The sequence below is a fragment of the Antrostomus carolinensis genome, unplaced genomic scaffold, assembly GCF_000700745.2.
Source record: "Antrostomus carolinensis isolate BGI_N321 unplaced genomic scaffold, ASM70074v2 scaffold40484, whole genome shotgun sequence".
Classification (NCBI taxonomy): domain Eukaryota; kingdom Metazoa; phylum Chordata; class Aves; order Caprimulgiformes; family Caprimulgidae; genus Antrostomus; species Antrostomus carolinensis.
In genome coordinates this window covers 1-20,394 of record NW_010312107.1, presented here as the reverse complement: position 1 = coordinate 20,394, position 20,394 = coordinate 1, and the positions used below count along the sequence as shown (strand labels likewise).

At 39.1% G+C, this 20,394-nt stretch overlaps 1 protein-coding gene across 1 annotated transcript; it reads left to right on the top strand.

The window, feature by feature from the left end:
- Positions 1-795: 795 nt before the first annotated feature.
- Positions 796-19,704, top strand: LOC104524151 (PHD finger protein 20; the record flags this gene model as incomplete). The annotated part of the gene is made up of 7 exons (XM_010166933.2): positions 796-906; positions 2,860-3,021; positions 5,305-5,474; positions 10,113-10,212; positions 14,679-14,874; positions 17,730-18,129; positions 19,521-19,704. Coding segments are annotated over exons 3-7 (1,024 nt in total), but the record flags the coding sequence as incomplete, so codon positions are not given.
- Between the last annotated feature and the right edge of the window lie 690 nt (positions 19,705-20,394).

Genomic DNA, 20,394 nt, shown 5'->3' with positions numbered 1-20,394 from the left:
AATCCAGGCAATTCTGGGATTCTGTGATATGAGATTTGCTGGTTGCACCTGTAGTCTTGACTGAGTCAGGCTAATTTACTTAAGAAACTGTATAAGAATCTAGAAATTCTGCTGTGGAGATGTAAATCTCCAGACAGGTGTTGTAAAGAAATGCAGGGATACGGCAGGTGGGGGTTTGTGCGCGTTACCTTGCCAGCGGGGTTATACTTCATGGCAAGTGCTCTGGAAGCGTGCTGCTTGAAAGATATCACCCAATCATTCAAAAATTATGGTGGTTTTTTTTTTTCTTCTTTTTTTTTTTTATTACATAAAAATAGGATGGAGGACAGATGGTGAGGGAATAGCAGTTAAAGCCACTGAACCAGTTGTTACTCCATTTTCAATGAAAACAGAATATTTGACTGAGGAACTATACTGGAGTTTGTTGGGTTGAGGGTTTGTTCTTGTCAGACTTCTGTCACAATGCAACAGCAGTGTTCAGCCATAATAATTCAGAAAATGGATATAACGAATCCCCCAGTGTTTTCTTTCTTAGTAATCTCTGAAGCACATAATGGGCATTGGTATACAGTTGATTTCTCCCACATGCTATTGTAATTTTGTTACGAGACAATCAAATTAAAACTTAAACCAGATCATTCCAATTATGAGAGCTGGGAATTCTTACAAATAAATTTTCTTGCAGTTTTTTTGCAGTGAACTGGCCCTGGCTCTCCAGAGAAGTAGTGGAGGTCTTTAAGAAAATTTATAAGTAGAATAGGTGTGTATATATCTTAAAAATTAAATTGTAATGTTGTCTAATTTCAGCTGTTAAAGAACATGAGAAGAACAAAGAAAGAAAATCCAAAGACTATGGAAGGTCCAAGTCAAAGAAAAAGAAAAAAAAGAAAAAGATAACTCAACCTGGTAAAGTCCTTTTTTCTTCTGTAGAGGAAAACCATTTCTTTATTTTGTTTGGCCTTTTATCCAGTTCCACACTCTTAAGAGCAGCGTTGCAGATATGACTGTTTCCTTCATTAATCTGTTAGTTTGGATTTTATTAGGTGGATAATGTTAAATTGTGATTGGCAAAATAATTTATTTCCTGGTTGAGGTGTATTGTTAATGCTGGATGATGACTTATAATCGTGCTTGTAATGGTACAGAATAAATCTAGCTCCAAAATGGATATCTCTAAGTCTGGCTTTTCATTAGCAAGTGTATTTGTGTGCAAGTTTTACCCAGTTAAAGAGGGTGCAGCTCCCCTTGGTTTGTTACCAAGTACACTGTGTGCCAGTTACAGGAGTTAGTTTTGGGGCTCCTGTATGAATGATGGAGTTTGGAAATGTTGATGGGTCCTCTTTCTGCCATTAACCTTGTTATTTCTTACATCTTCACCTAGTATGTAATTTTAGAGGCTGTGACAGTGAGCTATATTAGACCTGTCACATCCTAAATTTTTTCCCTAATGGATAAATCTTTCCTGTCCTGGAGAGATAAAGCAAAAGCCTGATTTAAAGTCTATACTCAAGCTATGTCCGTCATATTATTAAGTCTCATAATATGATGTTCTACCTACATTAGTAGCATTGTGGTTGGAACATGTCTTCTCTACTGATTTCATCTGCAGATGCTTAGGAATGCTTCCTTTGGACCACTTCATGAACTTCATATGTAGGCCCAGGTGTTACTGGTGATTGGATTCTTCACTTCTGAAAATGGCAATTGATTCTGAAAGATTTCTCTAGTGAAATGTCTGCAGATGAAACATGGCAACTTTCTCTGCCATTGATGGATTTCTGGAATCATTAGTGCAGCACATTTCAGTGTGACATTCATAATTTACTAAACTAGAGCTCCTTATGGAGAAGTTTGAGTCTGGAAAGAAAATCCCTTATTGCTGGCATGAAGAAGTAGGGCAAGCTGTCATGAGAGAGTAGAGGGAAAGAAAGAACCACAGGCAGACTCACTCAGAATGGTGCTGACAAATAGTTTCACAGAATCTCAGAATGGTTGAGGTTGGAAGGTACCTCTGGAAGTCATCTACTCCAACCACCCTGCTCAAGCAGGGATTCGTGAGTTTCTGATGACATGGTGCCCTGAATATATATAATGATAATATGCAAAGTATAATTTGTAAGTTCATGCAATGGTTGCACAAATAGTAGCCGCACACTGTCAATCTACCCTGGGGTTTTAAAATGTTGCTTGCCTTTTTTTGATGTTGCCCTTGTAGTTTTTCAGTCCAGGAGGTTTTCTCCAGATAACAGATCTGGGGGTACTGCTTGTAACTGCAGGCAGCCCTGGTTTATCTACAGTCCAGGACATGATGAATGGGTCCTTCATAGAGGAACCCGTTCTAGGTGTTTTCTCCACACCTTCCTAATCAGTGCTTTTCTTTTCCATCCGTACAGCCATTCTGTATATACACAAGGAAAACAAGAGATGCTTTCTGTCCACACTGTAGTCTGTGAGATTAGGGAACGTGTGTAGCCCATGTGAGTAATGGTGGGATATGAGGGAAAGGTCTCCAGGTAACAGTGCTTGTGTGGCACTGGTTTTGCCTATGGTGCAAAAGCATTTGCAGAGATCCTAGCCCTGAAGAATAGTTAGCTGTAAGTAGTCTTTTCAGCCTTCCTTACTTATGTCAGCAGTGAAGGATGACTGAGATGTGTAAGATTTTCCTGGTTCAGGCAACTTTCTTGCCTCTAGAAAGCTTGCATATCTTTCAGCAGCATAGACCATAGACCAGAGTCTTAGGTATTGGAGTGGAAACTTTCTTAATGAATTACAATGCCTGCTGTGGGCACACATTTTTTTCTTCTGTCAACTTTTCTTGACCAGATATTTCTAATAATAACGCTTCTTACAATTTTACAGAATGCTCTGGCAGTGAAGAAAACACAGATGTTTCGCAGGAGCTTTCTCCAGAAAAATCAATTGTCACAAAATGTCTTTCTTCAAGTAAGTCGTCTGCCCACCCAAGCACACTGCTCCACTGCTCTGATTCTGGACAGCACAGAGGAAAATCAAAAACACATGGTAAGATCACTCTCCTCTGTGGTTTGCTAGTTCTGTCTTTCATTACCAGTAAATATGTGAGTGGCACTAATATACACGAAAGCTGGTACGCATGGTGTAAATTTGGCTATTCTTACACAGAACTGTGTGTGTTTCCTTTCCCCTGCCTGGGGACATCAGAGCTTGATGTTGCTGCTTTTTGCTTTGACTTCACCTTCACAGAAGCATTCTTATTTCAGAACTCAAACTCATTTTGTGCCTTTTTGCAGCACCTTATTAGCTCTATAGTAACAGTGTTCAGACTTCAGTAATTAATTCTTCATATTTCCTACAGTTTCCTCAAAGTAATAACTCTTTCAGAGTTAAAAATAGATGCCGTGCAAGTTTTGTACACTGTGTGTGCTGTGTTTGAGAGACCACTGGATGTGGTATGTGTAGTTGTATGGATGCAGTATGATATATGGTTATAATGACTTTCTGAGCTGCATAATGATGAGAAGCTCTTAAGTAACTATTTGTTAGTGTCTTCATAGTACTTCATAAACAGAGCTCATAATTATGTGGCTGCTGTGTTCCAGCTTTCATAATTTTTAATCTTAGTCCACCTTGCTATTTACTGTTACAAGCAGGCACAATAAAAAAGGAAAACAAACATTTTGTTCTTTCCGTTATTCTTAAAGATCACAAATTTGAAGGAAATAGGAAATATATGACAACTTGATTAAGTACAGGAGCCTCAATGTACAGATACTGTTGGTGACCATTTGAAATTTTTTTTTTTTGACACAACTGTTTCATTGCTTGGTGTTAGGCATAGTTAATAATGTAACTATTAACTTCAGTTAATTCCTTTATATAGGGAAAAGAGGAAACATTAAAAACTACTGAAGTGCTGATGTTGATAATGTCTTAAAACATGTTCTGCACGTCTGATCAGTTGTGGGTTTTGGAGCATATTGAACATAGAATGTATTTGCAGTTTATTACTTGGCCATCAGTTGCTCAGACTTCTTTTGATCAGTTCGTAGACATTGAAAGAGGTGAAAAGTGTTGGAAATGGTTTTACCTAGTCCTGTTCACAATTCCTTTGCTGCTCTTTGCATCTGCAGAACTTGTACTAACAATAAAAGCAGTGCCTATATAAATAAGATCTGGTGTAACTAATAGTAAAGCTCTTGTGTAGAATGAAAGTGCAGCGTGCTTAACCTGTTGCTTCCAGAGTGCTTCAGGAAAGAGTCGTGTCTCAGAGATCGAATAAAACTTCTAACCTGAAAATTAACTAATGCATTGGGTCCTTGGACCCTTAAATTTGAGAAACAGGTGTTTCTCCAAAAGATCTAGTTTATACCACAGACTTGTTCTATTTCTACAGTCTTGTTTTAGGGGCTAAGTGATCCAAATCATTCTACCCAATACAGGTGAGAGACTGCAATCTAGTCGGGAGTGATGAAAATTTTTACCTTCCACTGTCATCTGGCTCATTAGAGTATTTCCCAAATAATTAAAAACCTTATCTCCTCCCTCTGACCCTCTTAGTCTATCCACAACGAATGTGTAGACATTACTTTAATGTTATTGAGGTAAGGATCTCAATTTAGCATCTTGTTAAATAAAGATTTTCTTGGGAGTTTTATTCAATCCACAGAGATGCATTAGTGCTTGAAGTAGCGTGGGAGCATTCTTAAAGAACACTTTGGGTGGTGCACTGCTCCTGGATTGATAAATATCTCCTCAACAGGAGTTTAAATGAAAATAATAATTTCTGCAGCAGAATTAAATTCTGTGTTGGACTCTGAATGCTTCTGTAGTGGAGACATTACTTTGTGAGATCTTATTTGGAAGATCTCACAATGACAGAACTCTTTTTTTTTTTTTTTTTTTTTTCCTTTGGGAGCTCTACACTTACAGTGCCCAGCTCTTTACAAAAATTTCAGAAGCTAGTATGAATCCTATTTGAATTTATAAATCTAGTTTTGTTTATTGTATTTACTTATCTAAAGAGGCTTTGTGCCTCTGATTTGAGGCACTGTGTGTCGAGAGTACAATTTTAACGACAGAAACTGTTAAGTTGGGATATTCTGAAGGAGCTATTGATGAGAATATAGAACTTCATTATGTAGTAACGTCAGTAAACTTACTGCTAATTGAAGGTTACTACATAATGTAGTAACATTGTGATGGTCCTTAAATTCCACAGTTAACTCATGCTTTTAGAAATGTAGGTCTGCATACTCGAGATGAAATCTTAAAAGTTTTTTTAGCTTTTTGTAATTAGTTGGGATTTTATCTGACTACTTTCTGCAGAGGATGACACCTTGAGTGAGTCGTCTATGGATAGCTTGCTTTGGAGTGATGATGACTGCAGTCAGGATGTTGATGTAACCACAAACCCTGACGAAGAAGTTGAAGAAAGCGATTTTGAGATTGTTCGGTGTGTTTGTGAAGTAAAAGAAGAAAATGACTTCATGATTCAGGTATGAGGCAGAGGGTGAATTCATGTTTCAGTGAGTACAGTGCGAGTTGTCAGTTGAAAAGCTATTGTAGAAATATGCACAGGTACGTTCTGTATGTGAAATATTGTTGTCCTCTGAAATCATAACATTTTTTAAGATAACCTGCCAGGGTGAACAGCTGCTGTGATAGACAGAAAACTTAATTTTTGAGACAGTTTATGAAAAATCTTCAGTTTGTTTTGGGTTGGTTTTTTGTTTCTTTAATTCAGTCAAAAATTCATTCAAACCACAGTTGGGTTGGTTTTGTTTGTTGTGGGGTTGGTTGGGTTTTTTTTTTGTTTGTTTGTTTTTTGTTAATTCAATCAAAGGAAAGTAGGGAAGATGAATAATTTTATACAAGCCATTAATGGTTGCCTTGTGGATTTGCATTTTTCTAAAAATTAGAACACTTCCTAATTTTAGAGAGTACATATTTAAAATCAGTGGCTTTTTATCTGGCTCTCTTGCTTCCCTGTAATTCTGAGCATGTTCAGAACACTGCAATGAGATGGTGGTACCCTCCCACTCCTCTGACCTGGCAAGAAGCTTGACTTAAACATACAATTCTCTAGATAGAATAAAGAAAAAAAAATCCTGACTTGAGTCTTTTTTTTATTTATTTTTGAAGCAGAGCTGCATTCATTCACTCTGCAGCTTCTGTAGTTTGTAAATTCAGAGTGCCTAATCTGCATAAGGCCATCTGTTTGTTCTCCATGTATGTACTCTTTTTAAACCAACGTTGCAGTAGACTGTTTCCAGCCAGAGCGGTGTCTATTATCTCTCCTGCTTAAAACTGTCGATAAAAGCCTCTTTGGAACTGCCCTGACTGTTAACTTTTGCTTTTTGAGATGTTTGTAAGTGATGAGGAAGCCATTGCCCACATAGCTCCTCTGAGCCATTCCATCCATCCAGTTCTCATTGCTTTCAAATGCTAGAATTAAACATAGCAAATAAAAACCTGCTTCAGCATTTTTTGCTTTAGTTTATTTTGCCACTGCTTCTTATGTGAGCTGCACGGTCCCCTTTGGTAATTCCACCTCAGTCTCAGAAGCAGCATATGCAGGCGCTTAAGCGTGGGATGCTCGTGAACCTAGATCATGAGCTTTTCATAGCTGCCCTTCTGAAGAAATCAGTTTTGAGTTGTTTGGTTGTTTGGGGTTTTTTTTTTCCTTTCTCTTTTCTTCTTTTTTGAGGGGTTTGGGTTTTTTGTTTTGGAGGCTCCCTCCCTTGCTGTCTAGTTACAGTTCAAAGTGACAGTATTGTTGTTTGGCACCTGTGCTCATTGCCAATTTTGAGGTAATTATTGCATTCTTTTGAGAAGGTTATTTTATTTGTGAAAGGATATGGCATGATACTGACTTCAGAAATATTTTTGTGGCACACAAAGATCACCCCCAGCTGCAGCTTTTGAATTCACTTTCCCAGGCATTCTGTTGCTAATTTTTGTGAGGTTTGAATCCTACATTATGTGTTCCACACACCTGTCAGCCAGGGGTTTTTGGGAAAATGTTTTGGACAGTCTGGTCTTCTGTTGTTGATGTAGAAATACCTGAATTAGCTCTTGAAGTACAGAGCATTAGTACAAAGCTGAGATGCTGTGTTTTACAACTTTGGAATTATGATGAGGGGAACCTATTTTCAGCTTTTCAGAGGTGTAGCGCTGAGATTGACACTTTGGCTTCATAGAGAGAATCTTGTGTAGTTGTCATAACTTCATGAGAAGGAAAGATTTCTTCCCTATTTTGTACTCAGACTTTAAGTTGACACTTGGAAACTTGAATTTAGAAGTGTTTACCCTAAAGAACTTGCATTTAGACTTGCCCTCTCTTCCTTTAGATAGGTAATTTTGCTCAGTGTATGGAGTTTTTAGAAGAATATTGTCATTCTTTGCACTTGTCTCCACTGGGGTGTTTATTCTGCCCCTGCTTCTTACTCTGACGAGATCTGACTGAGGTATCCTGACACTTGGGGTACATGTGCCAACCTGCCTTGACTTGGTATCAAAATTAGGAGTCAGGGCAGTTTCTCCATACAGTCTTCCCAGGATACGTGTATGGTGCCCTCTTACAAGAGGGAGAATGAGAAGTGATTTTCTCTTTGAACTGTACTCGTTTCTGTGAATGTGTCAAATTTAGAAATACTGAGGAAAAAATGTTAATTTTAAAAACAAACAGCACCTTTATTTTTCCTGAAAGATTAGGGACCACTAACGTTTAATGAAACTCTTAGGCATTTAAACTGAGAGTTTGTCTTTAGGTCTTTAAACTAATAATGAAACCCCCCAAAAATTCAGCTTAGAGAGTTTACAGAAAAGCTCTTTCTTATCTTGACCTTGCCTTAAATTGTCTTTATGCAGTTTGTGCATAAAAAATACCATTCATTACACCAGTACACAAAAATATGGTTTTGCATTTAAGTACTTACCTCAGTTAGTAGAAGTTAAAACTGGGAAAAGAAGTATAAAAAGAATAGCTACCTGGTCAATGCTGTTTCATTCTGGTCTCTGTAGCTTTGCAGGGAGGTTACTAGTTTTTATTTATGGAGCCTGTGTAAAGTAGTAGTCTCACATTGCCATGTGCTGCTTCCAGAGGCACAGGACTCCCTTTGTAGGGTAAGGCTTGGGCCCAAAAAAGTCCAGACAAAATGTCATTGTCCCTTTCTTTTGGTTTTTATACCTGAACATTGGTGAATTTTTGTGTGATTTACAGAATTTGGGGGCTGGATTTGGTGGCCTTGGAGGTGGTGGATGTAAATGAACTTGGGATATTTTTGTTCTGGCAGATGAAAAGCTATTTTAAATACATGTCCATTGGGTTGGTTATTTCTTTCACAGTTGAACTGCGATTTAAAGATTATTGTACAACTCTGCATGTTTTTTCTCTTCAAAATATCTTACTGGCTTGCTTCAAATCTCCCTACTACTGCCTGGGCAGAGGGTTAGCTTCTACGAAGCATATGTCCAGAGCAACAGCCTGTAGCCTGGCCAGCCAAGCTGTGGAGTAGGACATGCAGGTTAAAGGAGGGACATGTGCCTTCATAGGCTGGATATTGAAATATCAGCTGAGTAAAATAAAAAAGTTGGGATGATTCATTAGAGTGCCTGGAAAAATCACTGAGTGGAGCTCTGTTACATATGGCATGATTTATAGGATGCAAGTGCAACTAGATCCAGGAGCTCCCTTACTTCTAGCACACCTAGATCCAGGAGCTCCCTTATTTCTAGTACACAGTCTATTTTTCTTAATCTATTTCCTTTCTTTTAGCACACCTTTTTCTGGCTCCTACTAATCATCTTTATGAAAAGAGGATTATCTGTCAGCCTTTTTTGAAAACATCTCCTTATTGTTTCAGGACTATTTACCTGTTTTGTAAGGCAAAACATTTAGTCCAATCTTTCAAAAACCTGTTTCTCTTTAACCTTTCACATTCTCTGTTCCTAGTGCTTGTGTTTCCTCCACACCCAGACCACTCATTTCATACAATGACGTAGGCAAAAACTGGTGGTCCCTTTCCGTCTCTCCTCGCTTGAGGAAAGGCAGTGGATAAGAGGAGCATTAGTAAAAGTGGTCTGAGTGGTGTTCAACACAGATGAGATGTTTAACAAGTTGGCATCTTCATAGGTCAGTGAAGATCAGGATCTAAGATTGCTTGTAGCTGCTCCTTGTTTGGTTTAGCTCATTTTGAAAACCTCTTCCAGTGTTGATGAGATCGCTGCATTAAACTTTTGGCTTGTGCTCTGAGAAATAAGGGTCATGATCTATCGTCTCACTGCTTGTGAAAATGATAATTCTCAACTGACACAACAATTTCAAATCAAAATTAATTTCTTATTCTTATGTGGGGGTTTGTCCCATGATTCAGTGGTCTTTAAGCTACAGTTGAAGTTTTGTCTGCTTGTTAAGTCAGGGTGGGGAAGTGAAACAGAACATGTGGATATGTTTTTTCCTACTCTAAAACTGTACAGCTCTAAGCACAGTGATTGTATTTTAAATGGCATCACTGTGCTAAAAAAGTAGGGCCAAGTTATATTCAGTCTTTGCCAATATGGTTGCTCACACTCAGAAGGAGGTAAGAAGACTTTAAAGCTAGTGCAACTGCATCTAAAAACTCTAGTTTTATATTAGTAGAGCCATGTTAGAAATACAGGTATCAGTAAAGCACAGTATTGGCTAGTCCTGTGTGACATAAATATCCTTTGGATTTTATAGTTGAATGTGATTTACTGTTGGAGGGGGAAACCTTTTAATTCAGAAAGCTTGATATATTTTGCTAAAGAAAGCTTGATTGTGTATTGTTTTCTGTCCTGGTTATGTGTGCATGCATCTTGTGAAAGGTTTTAATCTCCAAAGAGAACATTTGTGCACTTTTCAGGATCTCTACTTCCACTTTGTAATTGTTATCATCCTCCAGAAATGCATGTGAAAAATGTGTGGGAAGAGTTCAAACTTTATTGTACTCTAATTTTTTTAAATGTATTTGCTTGTAACTAGAAGAGGGAGGTGGGCATTAATACAACTTCTTGTGTTAAAAATGTGCAGATGATGTCTCTTAATTGAGGTAATCTTACTGAGCTCCTGTGGGCTTCATTTCTGTTGATGTGCACTTCTTGACTTTAAACAGTGTGAAGAGTGTCTGTGCTGGCAGCATGGAGTCTGTATGGGTTTACTGGAAGATAATGTACCTGAGAAATATACCTGCTATGTTTGCCAAGATCCTCCAGGTACAGAAATTTAAGGTTACAGAGCCTTCTTATTTATATGCAGTAACTTTATTAGTTTTTATATACATATATATTTTGCAAAGATTAAACAACTTTTTTTTTTTTCCTCCTAACTGTGTTTGTTATTATAGATAATTGAGTTCAGTCATAGACACAGAAAACTCAATTTATGTGAATGTACATGAGTCAATATTGTGGGATTACAGCTGGACGGGAATGGAAGGGAATGTTTTAACTGTGATGTCTGTCTCTCACGTGTTTGCCAGTAATAAGAATTGTACTGTTTGACTATGGAAAATGAGTTTAGAAACACTCAGGAAACTTAAGCAAAGACTCCCCGTGGGCACATCTTGCGGGATGTGACTGCAGCTTTCCTCCAAGACCAGGCTTACGCCTTCTTTAAAATAATCGGCAAGAGGCTCGCTGGTTCTGAACAGCCGCGATGCGCTGGTGCTCCTTGTGGAAAGGCACTTGCAATCCATTTATAGCAATGCAAATATAAATTATCTTGAGTAATGCAGTCAAGAGTTGATTAAGCAATACATTACTCCTAACCATGTATTTTAAAATGTCTTGGTCCATCCTGTGGAGCAGGTAAAATTACACTTACCTTGTGGTCCTTTTCTGATTTCCTGCTTTATGAATCATAAAACCTTGCTGGATGTGGAAAGAGATGAGGTTTGGGCTTGAGGCCATGTTCATAAATAATGAAAAAATGGGATCTCTGCCTAATCACAAGACCTTTTTGGTTTATATACATATTTGGATTGTGATCTCTGCTTTTTTTTGACTGTTTAAAACTACCACGTCTTTAGTAGCTTCACTCACCGATTTGTGTGGTTTGTATGTTAATGTTGTTTGTGCTCGTAGCAAGGAAGACACACTATGCTTAATGCTCTGTTATCTAAGTAGTAAAATAGTTTTAACATTTATTTAAGGGGTTTTCTTACAGTATCTTGCATCCAGGATTTTAACCCACTGTTTTCAAGATGTTTTGCTTTGATTTGTCTCAATTTGAATTAGTTTTAAACTTAACTGAAGTGCACATGCAAACTTAAGTCATGCCATCACACTTGAACTATTTGTATTTAGTAAGAAACTTTATCAGAATGCTTTTTGGTAAAAACTGATTACAGCTAACACTTAACTTGCTTCATTAGTTTAATCACGTTTATTAACTATTGCTCTGAAGACCCTGTAACTTACGTTTTTTAATTTGGATTTAATTTTTACCTCTGTCGTTGAAAAAGAATATATATCCAGTGTTTTGACTGCAAAAGTGGCTTCTCAATTTCAGTGAATCTGCTGCTGGCTTGAGAAGAGCTAAATAGGCTTTATGAATCTTCAAAGAAGTTGCTCTTAAAACTGAACGTGGCCATTCAACAAACTCTTACTAAGGAGCTTTTCCCACTTTAGTGCTGGGACTTGTAACAGCTCCATTCCTGTTACTGGAAATAAAAGCACATTTAGTGAAATTATCAATCTCAGACTGGTTTGGGTTGGAAAGGACCTTAAAGATCATCCAGTTCCAACCCCCCTGCTGTGGACATGGTGGCCAACCACTAGATCAGGCTGCCCAGGGCTGCATCCAACCTGGCCCTGAATGCCTCCAGGGATCGGGAATCCAAAAGCTTCTCTGGGCAACCTGGGCCAGTGTCTCACAACCCTCTGGGTGAAAAATTCCCTCCTAATATCTCACCTAAATCTCCCCTCTCTTAGTTTAAAATCATTTCCCCTTGTCCTGTCACTCTCTGCCCAGGTCAAAAGTCACTCTCCCTCCTGTTTCTAAGCTCCCTTCAAGTACTGGGAGGACACAGTGAGGTCTCCCCAGAGCCTTCTCTTCTCCAAGATGAACAAGCCCAGCTTCCTCAACCTTTCTTCATAAGAGAGGGGCTCCAGCCCTTGGATCATCTTCCTGTTTCTCCTCTGGACCCACTTCAACAGCTCCACATCTTTCTTGTGCTGGGAGCTCCAGGCCTGGATGCAATACTGCAGCTGGGGCCTCCCAAGGGCAGAGTTGAGGGAGACAATTATTTTATCACCCTGCTGGCCACCTCTCATTTGATGCAGCCCAGGACACAGTTGGCCTTCTGGGCTCCAGTCGCACGCTGCTTGCTCGTGTCAAGCTTCTCCACCAGGATTCCTAAGTCCTTCTCAGCAGGGCTGATCTCCAGGAGCTCTTCTCCCCGTCTGTAAACATACCTGGGATTGCCCCAACCCAAGTGCACTTGGCCTTGTTGAACCTCATTAGGTTTTTGTGGGTCCACTTTTCAAGCCTGTCCAGGTCCCTCTGGATGGCATTCCTTCCATCTGTTGTATCAACTGCACCACTCAGCTTGGTGTCGTCATCAATCCCACCATCCAGGTCATTGATAAAGGTGTTGAGAAGCACTGGTCCCGAGACTGACCCCTGAGGGGACACCACTCATCACTGACTTCCACCTGGCCATAGAGCCATTCACGACAACCCTTTGGCTGTGACCATCCAACCAGTTCTTTATCCACCGCATAGTCCAGCCTTCAAATCCATATCTCTCCAGTTTAAAGATAAGGATGTGGTGTGGGACTGTGTTGAAGGCCTTGCACAAGTCCATGTAGACAACATCAGTTGCCCTTCCTTTGTCCACTGATGACTAAAACCTGTACCAACTGTCATTTTAGACAGGGTTTTTTTGAGTCAAGTGGGATTTTTAAGAGATTTGTTAACATTTACCCTTGCTTAAACATTATCAAGATGCTTCTGATGTGACAGATTTGATCATTCAAGCCCTAGAGAGTGCACACTGGTGGATATTCTTGTGTCTTCTCTTAAGCTTATACACCTAGAGAGACAGAGCACTTTTTGTCTCAGAGTACACCGCTACGTAAACATGGCCATGGATGGGCTGCAGTTGGATAATCTCAGTGTTGTTAAAATGACCGTTGAGTTCTAAAATTCCCAATTTAATGCTTGTGGACTGAACTTCATTCTCTGTCACAGATGGTAGCTTCTCTAACGGAAAAATAAATACGGAGAGGTTAATACAGGTATGTCAGGAATGTCTCCAAAGTGGTTCTGGCCATACCTAGAAGATCACTTGCTTGCTACAGCGTATCTACCTGAAAAGTTGAGCTGTTATAACCTTGAAAATTTGTACTTCCCTGTGTTGGGTTCTGTTTTTGGAGGTCTTGCCTCAATTGAGCATTGTCCTGCACAGCCTAGTAGCTGGATGTGCTTACAGACACACTCGTTTGCTTTTACTCCTTCACTGAGACAAAGCGTTGGTATTGAAGTTAAAGTTTCAAAGTGTCCTTTATGTCCGTGGATGCTCATACAGGGCATGATGGAGAAATCATTTTGCTGCCATTCTGTAACTACCATCCAAAAGCACAGAAATACCCGTGACCAAGTTCTGCTCATTTCTCAGTGCAGCTTCTGAAGAGTTGGGAGAGTAAACAGCACGGGCAGCAATGCTCCCTCATGCACACGTAGTGCAACCCCTTCGCCTTACTCTGCTGCCTAGAAACTTGGGTTTTTCAAGCTTCCCCTTCTCTGCCAAAACTTCTGTCAGTATTAACCTGCTTATATTGGAGACTTCTTTGTGAATAACGTTCTGAGTCTGCTCCAGTGTTATCTCTGATCTTGTAGGTTCACTGACCGGGCTGTGTATAGGCGAGTGGATGATGTGGTGTTTCTCAGGGTGCTGAGCTGTCTGAGAACATCTGTTGTAACAACACATTTTACAGGGTGTGGGGGACTTTTGGTGGGGTTTTGGCTTGGATTTTTTTTTTGTTTGTGTTTTTGCAATTCAGCAAGCATCTCAAGTTCCACTCTTGCCTGCTATACCTTTTTGCTTGGCTTCTTAAGTCACTTTTACTGATGCATTTATCACATTTAACATAATTTCATTTCAGCTGTTGTTCATATATTCCAGACTCTTAAGCTAGAATTCACATTATTAATAGCTTACTTTAGGCAAGTTCTCCACCAGAACCTCATCATTGTTGCCTTTAAAATTTACTGTTGAATGACTGTACTAATACCCGTACGATGCTTAAAAACAAGACCGCTGCAGAAGGGAAGTTCACTGCCTTTTGCTGTATTTTTCTGTCTGCAGAAAGCTGGATTCAAACTGCAGCTTTAGTTGCAATCATGGCTCCTCAGCAGCGTTGATACCCTGCTAAAAATCCCCTCTCCTCTGTGCATCAGCTGCACTTACCTGCTGTGGATGTCCTGTGATGGAATTGGGGGTCTGAATGCTTTTACAGTTGGGCAGAGGTTTTTGACTGAGGTTATCATCTCACTTCCCACTTCACAAGTTCTTCATGTCTTCGGGGTTTTGTCTGTTCTCATAAGATCTTTATTGGTACTGTTGATAAGAAAAATAAGCTGTTGCAAGACTTTGAGATAATTGGGATTACCACGAGTAATGTTAACATGCCATAGTTAATGCTTCATTTTAACACGCTCATTACTGTCGCTTTAGGTCAGAGGTCCAGCTTAAAGTACTGGTATGAGAAGGAGTGGTTAAGTAATGGTCATATGCATGGCTTAGCGTTTCTGGAAGAAAATTATTCCCACCAGAATGCCAAGAAGATAGTAGCCACTCACCAACTTCTTGGCGATGTACAGAGAGTGATAGAAGTACTGCATGGACTGCAGCTGAAGATGAGCATTTTACAGTAAGCAGCATTTAAGTCTTAGTCGGCATGTTCTCTATGTGAATTAAATTTCAAATAGTAGAAAAATAACTAGAAATTGAGACTTATTTTTGTACTTTTTTGTGGGTATATAACAACATAGTTTGAATTGCTGATGTGATCTTGGGAAAGGACCTGGCTGTTTAAAAACTATTTGAGTGTGTTGAGGAGTGTAAAATGACTATGTGTATAGAAGGATCGGGGAAGTATGAAGGGAAGAGGGAGAAAACTAATAACAGCTTCTCTCTCCTAAAGCACGTGGACAGATTTAAGTAGCAGGAAAGAGGATAGGCATATAACCTATGGCAGCAGTCTTACAACTCTTACCTTCCCCATTCCAGTAATTCTAAATCACAGCTCTTCCAGCAGAAATCAGATCTTTTTGTTTGGCATAATGTGTTGTAGTGGGAGAGCAGTTGTACGTTCAGCAACCTGTAGCAATTCATTTCTATGCAAAGATTATTACAGAGATAGATATATATATATATATGAAAAAATAACATATTCTGTAATCACTGTAGAAATTGAGTTTTCTGCAGCCTTTCCTGTTTAAAGTCATCCTTGGGTTCTGATGACTGCAAAAAAACCTCAACATTTTCTAACTCAAATCCAGCAGTTCTAAATCTATTGAATTCCATACTTTTAATTTATTAGTTGATAAATTGCACAGCAGCAGCTATTTGGAAAGCAAAGCTTTTAGTGTTTCCAGTGTTCTTTAGATCTTTTTCCCTTAAATTTAGTCTGGGGTGATGCAGTAGGGTTACTGGCAGTACCTGAAATGCTTGAACAACAGAATAATGCTTAAAGCAAAGGAGTAGCAATTTTAACATATGTTTTTTCTTTTCCATTATGATATCCTTTAGTCAGATCTGTAAGTAATCTTTTTAAGTAATCTCTGGAAAATAAATATTGTAAGACCACTCCTTAGACCTTTTCTTAAATAGCAAGACTTTAGATAGTGACTTTCTAGTAGTAGAGTAGATGGAGATTTGCAGAGCACGGAAGTGCACCGAGCACAGAGCGCTGGGCAAGTATGTGCTGCTCCTTACAGGCTTTGTTCCTGTTCTCTCCCGTCCTGAATCTGGAGTGATGACCTAGTTTAATTAAGGAGGAGGTGTGGTCCTCTTAGGACTGTTGTTGAAAGCTATAGCCTCTGTTGTCTTTACCATTACATAAATCAGAAAAGATTTTTTTAAATTGCTGAATTAGAAGAATTATATTGTTGATGCAGAACTACTGTCTAGGGGAGAGGAGGTAATTTTACAGCTGCCTGAAATTATCAGGAGAGTTGCTCAGTATTTCAGGGAGGTGGCAGAGGATCAGATGTTGACAGCTTTGGTGCAGTGGAGGGAGAGCCAGCCTTCTGAAGGCAGTAGTTAAAAGGTTGCTCAAGTATTAAGCAATGAATTTTCATCCTTATGTAGCTGGCGCATCATCTTTCAATTTTGTGTCTTCTGTAAAGTTATCCCTTGCTCTTTGCTGAGAAAAATAGTGGCTTTAGGTGTAGAGTATCAGTGGAGCTGGAATAGAAAGCTTTGGTAAATGACCACTTGGCTTTCACTTCTCTAGGCGTGCTGGTGGGGTTGCTCACCAAGGAGATCCCAGACACAGCTCCCTGGAGGCAGAGGCGCTGGGATAAAGTCCTTGGCACTTGTGCCAACTGTAGTCTCCTCTGGCAGACACTGGAGAAACCTTGGCTACTCTCAGGTGGATTAGAAAGCACTTAGGAAGTAAAATGGTGATGTTTTGTTGAGTGGTTTGGCTAACAGCTGGAAAAGCTGGATCAGTGTAATGGAGTAATGCCATCTGCCTTTGCGAGGGAGCCCGGAGCAGGGTTTTGGGGCAGAACCCCTCCTTTCTGTACAGTGAATGCAGGTGCTTTAGGGTCAGGATTTGCTTCTGCTGCGTTTTTGCAGCCAGTAGCAGATGAGCTGCCTACCCTTGGAAGATAAGCAGATTGATTCTGCTTTGCTCTCCTTTTTACTGCTGTTTTAATGCCTGACAGACATGGAAGAACAGTATCATTTTCAACCCTCACTCTAAATTTTTGTTTTATATCCATGTAAGAATCTGATACCTATAGTTGTCTCTGCTGCTGGAATAAATAACCTATTAGTCAATTTGAAAACAATTAAAGCAAGAATTTTTGTAAGAAGCAGGTGGGGGGACTATGGCATGTTGTTGTACCAGGCAGTGAATTTGCTCAGCATCTTGGAATTTAAAGGAAAGTGAAAGTTGTAAAGGAATTAATAAAGAAGTTCTACATCACACCTTCCCCAGGTCCCCCATTATTGTTGTTATTAGAGGGTTAAAAAAAGATCAGTGGATTGAATTTTAAAGTTTAATTTGGGGATCTACAGGTTAAAGTTTTTGATAATGAGTGGTTTGAGGGTGTCTTTTTGTTTTACTGGTGTTTAAAATTGTTAGGTGTACTTAACTTACCTGTTTAAAATACTGCTGAAAATATCTCAGTTTGTGTGTTAATAAATTGCAAATATTGAAGCAAAATGCTCCTTCAAGGGTAACATCGGTGAAAAGATGTATGTATCTATTTGAAACTTTTTCTTCAGTTTTTTTCTTAATGCCAACACTTGGCTTATACCATGTTAGAGAAATGAAAGTAGTGAACCTCATAGAACGTTGTAGGAAGATACACAATTGAGGTCAGTGAAATTATATTATTTCAGAATATTTGTGTATTTTTTACTGATTACAGTGACTAAAGCCTGTAGTAGTTCAAATATTCTTACTCAATTTCTTTATATAATAGGATAATTTGCTCAGTCCCTTTGGAGTTTAAATTCTGTGGGTGTTTTACTTGTTTTATGTTTGAACAGAAATAAAGAACATCCTGACCTGAAGCTTTGGTGCCATCCGTGGAAGCATATTACAGTGGATGAAAAAATTCATACCAAACACATCGTTCACATTGAGGAAAACTGTTGCAAAGAGGAAACGGCGAGTTATAGAACTTGGAATGGGACAGTTGAGAAACCCTCAGCCATTCCTTCTGTGGAGGAATCCTACATTACGAGTGAACACTGTTACCAGAAGCCTCGAGCCTACTACCCTGCGATAGAGCAGAGACTGGTTGTGGAGACGAGGGGCTCAGCCATGGACGATGGAGTAAATAGGATAAGGGAAAACGGGGAAGACGCTCTGTCAGAGAGATTTGGCTGGAATCTAGACCGAGAAATATGCAAGATGGAAAATGAATCCAAACACAACTACTCTAAGGTATTTGTATTAAAATAACCCTCTCTGCATAGAGGATGTGTTTGCCTGACAAAGTGCAAAACTCAACGCTTTTTAATGGCATTTAGTTTATTTATTTCTGTTTAGGTTTTTTTTTCCTATACTGTTTAAGTTACCAATATAAATTAAAATTATAGACATGATCAAACCCCCCATTTTAACTTATAACTAAAAAAAAAAAAAAAATCCAGGTTGAAGAGGACTTCTGGACCTTAGATCATCTGCACAGTCTGTGGAACATCCGTTATGGTCACCAGCTGTTCATTGTTTCCTACTTGTATGTGTGTTAAACGTAAAAATAAACACCAAGAAGGATGTAGAGAAAGAACAGGGCAAGCATGTATAGTAGTATGAAATACACTGGTGTTCCAGCTTTTAGTTATTTTCATCTTGTTCCCGTGTTTATTTTAATAGTTGTGTTAACTAGATTCCAGGTTCTTCAGGCAGCCTGAACTGATTTTTAAGAATTGAATAGTCCTCTATCTTCTTCCTCCTGGAGCTCTCTAGTTCTGTCTTTTCAACTCTTGGTTCTTGTTTTCAGCTCCATCAGCTCTATCAGAGGCCTGACTTACTACACCCCAGTGCAAACATTTTGCTTCGATTAGTTAGTGCCAAGTCATATGAAATGTGGCCTGACAAATGTTAGAAAGCCTCTGGGAAATGCTGACCTCCCTTTTTTTTAGATTAAAAGGTTGTTCATGCATATGAGAGCTGTAATTTATGCTCTTTTTAACTTCTCTATCACATCAATTGGCATTGCTCTATGTTACCCAGAAGGCATCTATTTTAGTTCTTCAGCCTTTTAGGGGCCTTTTTCTAAATCCTGTCGTATTTCAGCAGAATGATGACAAAAGTAGGGGCGTAGAAGCAACACTGCTGACAGTGTAGTCACGTTTTATAAGTGGTGGTAATGTGTTTTTCTAGATGCTTTGATTAAAGTTTTAGTAGAATTGAGACTAGATTTCTTCAGGAAAAATCACTTCTCACTGCAAAATCATTTGCTTTTTAGTGATGCTTTTTTAACTGTCACGTTAAAAACAGCGTTGACGTTCCCTAGGATGCACAGATTAAGTACAGTATCTTCCAGCTGGAAGTTGGCAGGGAGCAAGCTGTGTGTATATGTGTTATCTTTTGAAAAGGAGATGCTTGTGAAGTGCAAAGAATAGGTCTTGGCAAAATACTTATAAAAGTCTCTATTTAGCTCCTCTTGCCCAGACTGTCTTAATATTTGTGTATGATCTCTTGTGTGTGTCTCTCTCCTCCACTAGCCTAAGATTAATTGAGCAATTAGCTTGGGTAACTGTAAGGACCCAGAGTCTGGCTCACCAATTCTCTTTCACTGTAATAAATATTAATATCTGTGTTTCTGCTAGGTAAGAGAGTCTGTCTCTAAGAAGGTCTCTCCAGAGGAAGCGATGGAAATGAAATTACTGGAAAAAGACAAAGAAGGGGTTGTGAACTCACAGCTGCAGTGGCAGCTTAATCTTTTAGCTCATGTGGAATCTCTGCAAGATGAAGTCATCCACAGAATGGATTTCATTGAGAAGGAGCTAGATGGTAGGTAACGTTTTTCTATTTCAAAAATTAACTGTGTTTAACTGAACTACCTGTTTGAAACATGTTATCTTGAATTTTATTTCTGCAGACCTACAAAGAGATGAGCGTTGCTTTGTCAGATTTTGGAAAATAGACATGCTGCTGATGTTGGGGGGATAGATCTTAAAGCAAAGATAAAATTAAAACTGAGAAGAATTTTATAGAAGAAGTTCTAGTTAGATCATCTCTCAATACTTGCATCAGATGATGTAGTGGAATATCTTCAAGGTCTTTTTGCTTTCAGGTTTTTATCATTTCCCATAGCACTTCCGTGTATCCAAACTCCCCTGTTCTTCCGGGTCTTGCTGGCTGTTTCAGCCTATTCTGGGTGGCCTCTTTGGTGCACAAGGCTCTTACCTTTCTCTGTCTCTTCCAAATTCTTAAATGTCTCCTGAAATTTGTTTTCCTAGTAAAGGGAAACCTCTAAACCCTTTGTGTTACATTAAACAATCCAGGACGGTTCTTTCTCTTCACATCCTTAAGTCTGACCATTGGTCGTATAGTGGTTACAGCAGCAGCTTTTCTTGCAAGGGTATTGGGAAGCTAACGTTGCTGAAGCAGGAGTCCTCTCTCTGGTTCAGTCAAGTACTGAAAAGCTGAATGACTAAAGGAATATTTCAGGCAGTGAAGGTCAGTCAGGCCTGTTGTGGT